Source organism: Propithecus coquereli, unplaced genomic scaffold, assembly GCF_000956105.1.
Source record: "Propithecus coquereli isolate 6110/MARCELLA unplaced genomic scaffold, Pcoq_1.0 Scaffold50, whole genome shotgun sequence".
NCBI classification, from domain to species: Eukaryota; Metazoa; Chordata; class Mammalia; order Primates; family Indriidae; genus Propithecus; species Propithecus coquereli.
The window spans coordinates 559,508-565,802 of NW_012150841.1; the positions used below are offsets into that span (position 1 = coordinate 559,508).

The 6,295-nt window shown below is 37.1% G+C and overlaps 1 protein-coding gene across 1 annotated transcript in view; it reads right to left on the bottom strand.

Annotated features, from left to right (window-relative positions):
• OTOGL (otogelin-like) overlaps positions 1 to 6,295 on the bottom strand; it is a 154,176-nt gene that overhangs the window by 81,016 nt on the left and 66,865 nt on the right. Inside the window, exons 20-21 of the mRNA XM_012656310.1 lie at positions 6,137 to 6,271; positions 699 to 848 (exon numbers count right to left, since the gene is read on the bottom strand). Coding sequence (XP_012511764.1) covers positions 699 to 848; positions 6,137 to 6,271 — 285 coding nt within the window. The remainder of the gene's footprint in view (positions 1 to 698; positions 849 to 6,136; positions 6,272 to 6,295) is intronic.

The following is a 6,295-nucleotide window of genomic DNA, read 5'->3' on the forward strand; positions in this document are numbered from 1 at the left end:
TAAGATTTTGTAACACTATTAATGTTGAAACAAGAAAGATAATTTAGGTTGTTATGGGTTGCAAAATTGTTACTGCAATGTGCATATGAACTATTAACATCAACAATACCCGCGGGGTTTTCTCAAAATAATGTCAAAAATTTTACTCCTAGAGGAAGGAGAAGGACTTGCAGCACAGACAATCTTCCAAAAACAATAGGACTCCTTAAAACCTTGAATTTAAACATGCTGAATTCTCTCTTCAATACTTAGAACAGAATGCATCCCTTCATTAATAGTGAAGTAGGCTGCCTATGTCTCCAGCAAAGCAGACAATAACCCTGGGATTACGACCCATGGCCACTTGTTACCGTGGGGCCTCTGATCTCAGAAACTACATCTATCCAAAGACAAATATAGAAAACACTATAAGAAGTGAATATAATTGTATTATAAACACATCACATAACCAAGCCAAAGAGGGTCAGAAGAAAGGAGCTGACCTAAGTAACTTCGGAAAACTGAATACTATCAGGTTAAAGTCAAAAAGACCTATACCACGAACTTGGGAAAGTTCTTTTTCACAGGAGTATGAGTTAGTAATTCTGAAAATATAACCTGGTTCTTAAAGGAAAACATCAATCATTTTTTTCCACCAAACATCAAAAGGTAAATATAACTTCATTATTATATCTCTTTTGGAGCTTAGGTTGACCTACCTTCCACTGTGGTCCAACTTTGATATGAATAGTTGTCTTCTTATCCCAAAGAATAGTGATATCTTTCTCTGGAAAGTATACCACTATGTAGTACCCAGCTTTCCAAAGCTGGTAGGTATGTTTACTTTCCAGAAAAAAACCTGATAATTTCTTTGGGGAAAAAAAAAAAGAAAAAGAAAAAAATGAATACTATGTTCTCTAACCAAAATGTCTCAAATTAATAATTAAGTTAATATCTGTCAATAACTATGTACTAGTATAGTTGATTGACCATGTCCTTTCTGAATTCTGCAAGAAAAGACAAAACGAATGCACAAAATAGGAAATACACAAAATCGATAATCAGACATAAAGTAGCAGATGGGCTCAACATGGATAAATGGGCAAAGGGAGAAGGTATTTCAGTTACGTATGGGGAAGAGCATGGGTAAGGGAATGAACACAGAGGACATTAAAGGGTATCCCTGCTGAATCAGAAATTCTACGTCTATGAAGAACAAATATCACTGAGGACTAAAAAGGTATGACCTTGCCTGCAAAGGAGAGAAATTTGGGCTTGCTCATGTTTCTAAGTAGTTAATAATAGCATGAAATAGTCTACTGACTTCACCAAATATTTTTTGAAAACCTAAATTATTGAGTTTGTTAGGAGATACTGCCTTCACAATCCAGCCAAAGAGAAGCCATAAAGTACTTCCTTTAAGTGAAAACGTGAAAGTTCTCAATTTAATAAGGAAAGAAAAAAAATCGTATCCTGAGGTTGCTAAGATCTATTGTAAGAATGAATCTTCTATTTATGAAATTGTGAAAAGGGGAAAAGTGTTCATGCTAGTTTTGCTATTGTACCTTATATTGCAAAAGTTACAGCCACAGTGCATGGTAAGTGCTTAGTTAAGATGGAAAAGGCATTCAATTTGTGGGTGGAAGACATGAAACATGGAACAGAAACGTGTTCCAAATGATGTCAATTGACTTAGATACTATCCACAGTTTTCAGGCATCCACTCAGGGTCTTGAAATGTATACCCTGTGGGTAAGGGGAACTACCGTATGTATGTGGAAGAGAAAGAGGGTGGGGGGCATGAATTACCATCAAAGGAAATTAGAAGGGTTTCTTGCAAGACGTAGGGTAAGAAATGATCTACAGGAGGTTAAGCATAGGAAGGTATAGAGGTTTGGGAAGGAGAATGGAGAAGAAATCCTTTCAAACAAAAGAAATAGCTTGAATAAAGGCTTAGGGACAGGAAAGTGGAATATTTATTCAGGACTAAGGAGAGCACCAAAAGGCTAAAGCATGGTGCATATAGCCTGAGACTTTTGCAACTGGTTACCCATACAGAGTAATTACCACATGTATAAAATGTAGTCAATAAAGGCTTCTGAACAGCAAAGTGACAAACCATGTTAGTATACTAAAAGAAAATAATTCATGTAGTAGAAAGGATACAAGTAGAGAGAAATTAGAGATGGAACACATTGGGAAATTTTAGAGTACCTTTATCTTAAAATGAGAATATGCAATATTCTTTACAAGCAAGGGCTATATTCTAAGCATGGTTATATAAAATCTGATCTTAAAATTAACTCGTATAATAAAATGAGCCAAAAAATGCATGCTTGTATCAAGTAAGTAAAACAAATTTAGCCAAAGCAGAATAAAAATTGTGAAGGAAATATGAAATTTTTTGGTTATTTTTCTCTTTTTAAGTAGTAACAGAAGCCTAGTTTGAAAATACTATACTACAGCAGACTTTGTAATAAATACTTCAAAGGGAAAAATGAAATAAATTTAGTCACATCCATAAGGAATTTTCTGTCTTCTAGACCGAGGTCATGTTTAAAATAGGTGCACAATATATTGTGCAGAACAGTATGTATTGTACATAACCACAGATATTGTTCACTGGCTCAACCTAAGCTTATATCCTTCCACTCCCCAATCCCTGACCCTCACTGACTAAGCTTCAGCTATGTTGGCCTTCTTTCTGTTCTTCGAATTAACCTAAGCTTGCACCCATCTCAAGTCCTGTGTGCTTAGTATTTCTCCTGCTAGGAATTCTCTTCTCCCCGCTCTGGCATAACTGCCTCACTCCCATCACCTGTGACACATATGCTTCCTCCTTAGTGAAGCCTCCCCTGATTGTCTCAGCAGAGCTCTCATCCCCAAGATGGGCTGAATTGGTGGGCATTTGGACAGTGCAATGGCAGAGTTTTATGCTCAGAAGTGGGGCCCACTTTGGGGTTTAATGCTCTGTAGCTGCCATTTTGAAATTCTAATAATTTTACCTTTGAACTAGTGTTGTGTCAATGAAGTCCAATGGGATAAAGAAACATATGCCAGGAAGGGCCTTGACTCGCATCTCCTTCTGTCCGCCCACCTTCCAGGGATGGATTCGCAGCTGTCTGCTTCCCTGCTGCCACCCAGAGACCACTGTCTGCACTCACCCTAGGAGAACCCCTATGCCCAAGTGAACATGGCATTAAATGATTAAAAAAAAATGATACAAGAGAGACCCTGAAAAAAAAGGAAAAACAAAGATTTTTTTTCCTGTTTTGAACAAGGGCCCCACATTTTCATTTTGCCTGCCCTGCCTCCAAGTCATTCTCGGCCATAGAACCTACTGTTATTTTCATTGCACTTTTCAGTATCTTTTTATCATCTGATTTGTCTTTGACTTTGTTGTTGCTCTGCTCACAGTTTGGTTCTGCATCAGTTATCCTGGGATGCAAAAGCACATCTTTTCTACTTGTCTCTAAATATAAAATCCTTCACTTTTGTTTGACAGGGCAGTTTACTACAAGAAGGAAAATCCTCTTTGGTGGTAAGGAGTTGCCATACTCCTTACTTGTCAGATTAGTAATACTTCTCATTAGAAAAGCGAGGTATTACCATTGTGCAAAACAGAGACATCCTCTTCAGATGAGAATTGTTGCATTTTAAACAAACTCTAGTGATGTTAAGAATGGTAAGTGAGAAATATGGAGAAGTAAAACATTTAAAGTATAGCTCAAATAAATTAACAAATATTTATATATTATATGTGTGATAAAATTAGAATTGTACATTCACATAAAAAATAAGACTTTTTTTTTCCCCTGGATGGGTAGTCCATCTACCATAAAATAAACAGTACTTATTTTCACTTTTCATGTTTGAGAAAAAAAAAATATCAGTAGGAAATTTGTTAAGGTCAAACTATTTTTATAACTTTTCTTAATCTTACTTCATACTTCACAAGCTATATAAAGAAGATTCATCAACACCTGCATACAGGTGAAAACTGGAAGTTGAGAGTTACACCAAGCTGTATTTAACACTTCAAAACTGTGTCAAACTGCCTATATAAGAGCATTTACTATTAATATTTCTTCTTTCAGTTTTTTTTTAAATATCCTTGTTCTTAGAGTTCTTAGAGAGAATCTTCACCTATAAATGAACATTTGGCTGATGGTTATGCCAAACTGCTATAATTACTTTAAAAATATGTCAACATGACCATAGAAACTTTGTTTCACCCAAAGTCTGATTGCTGCCCAGTGGTCTCCATGGTTCTGACTGTGACATAAGCTATGTTCTAGGGCAACAGTTCTCAAACTTTAGTGTGCACAAGAATTTCAGGTACCATTAAAAATACCAATTTCATTTTCAACCTCAGCCATTCTAGTGGGGCCCAGAAATCAGCACTTATAACAACAATTCCAGATGATTTTAATGAAGAAGACTTACAGACTGAACTTAGAGAAACACTGTTCTAAAAATCTCAGAAAATAGGTCACCTTTCAAAGGCCATTTTTCAGATCATGTGCTTTTCAACTCCAAAATGTCTTGCCTAAAACATGAGGTTCAAATATCTTGTGTTATTCAAGAGCCTCCATAGTCTGGACCCAGCTCCCTGGCCTACTGCCCTAACCCCCGTACCCCCTGCACTACTGTTGGTCAGGACACTCCTCTCTAAATCTCTTTGCCACACCCTCCATCCACTGTCCCATATATTGTGCTTCAACCAAACTAAACTACTCGCAGTTATCCAAATACGACATTTCATCTTTTGACTCTGCTCCTTTGAGAGTGATTATTCCTCTGTATCGATTGCCATCCTACTCCCTCTCTTCATCTGGCTAATTCCTACTCATCCTTTAAGACTCAGTCCAAATCATTTCATCCAGAGCATGTCTTCTGAGCTTTCAAAAATAAGGAGGGTAAAGGAAGAGAAGAGAGCCATTTCTTGAAATCCATTATTTCGTAATTTCATTTCAACCCCCACACAAACTTAAGAAGTAGATTTTAAAATCATTCCAAATTTGGGAAAATCTCCAGCTTGGACAAATTAAGTGAACTTCCCCAGAGTGACACAAATAGCAGGTAATAGAACAGAGGTTCTAAGTCAGTACTGACTAACTCTAAATTAGTCTATGCTTTTAACAACCACCCTAAACATCTTGGGTTGCTTTAGGTGTTTTTCCCAAGAATTCTCATTTTATTCTACCTAAACTGCTGTTATAGAACATCAGTGCTGTACATCCTTGTTTATTCCTCACCTGAGTATGAGTTCCTTAAAGGCAAATACTGTGTCTTTTCACTGTTGTAGCCCCAATGATTAGCACAAGTTTTGATATACTGTAGACACTATGAATGAACTAATTGATTGATTAAATTTATTTATTCTTTTAAATTGGGCCAGCTCCAAGTATACAAGAATAAACCAGGGAGACAGTGGCCCCAATTCTCACACAACAGACAATGGCGGAAGACAACCTCGCAAGTAATTTCACTCTAGCATGATGCATGTTCCAACAGGGTGCTTGAGGGCATGAAGAGGAGCTCCTTAAAGGAGGTAAGACAAGACATATTACATATGAATAAGTGAAATGAAAAGATAGATCCAGGTAGGAGCAATGACATTCAGGAACAACTGATAAAAGCTCTGCCTTCTGGAATGTGGGCTTGAAGCAGAAAGTGACAAAAGCTGAGGCAGGAGAGGTGGGACAGCCAGACTGGCAAGGCCCTCCCCTGAAAGGGCAACAGGAAGCCATATGAAACTTCTGAATCACCAGAGTGACAGATTAGATTTCCATTTTAGAAAAAGCATCCTGGCCAGTGTGTGAGAATGGATTAGAAGGGGAGAACTAGGGCTAGAAGCTGGGAGTCCAGTTTGGAAGCTATTGAAGTAATCAAGGCAACAGGTAATGTTTGCTAGGGCTGGAGTGATGACCGTGGGAAGGAAGAGGAAAGAACAGGACTATGGAGTAAGTATAAAGAAAGTATAAACAAAAGAGACCAGTCAAATATGATTTACTGAAGCCACATAAAATGACAAAGAAAAAACAATGTAGATCTTGTAACCACGTACAGAGAGAAGTACCCCAAACCACTTCTATTCTATTTTCGGTATCCTCAGGACAAGTTAAAATGATCCTAAAAGAAATAATTCACTAACCTGTTTGTAAGGAGCATCATTCAGGTAAATTTCAGTATCCCCAACTGAAATCAGAACACTTTTAGAACAGACAATATCATTGTCAAAGCATTTCTTGTTCTGGGCAATGACAGATATATCTGAATCATCCGTACTCTGAAATGTAAAAATATTTTATTA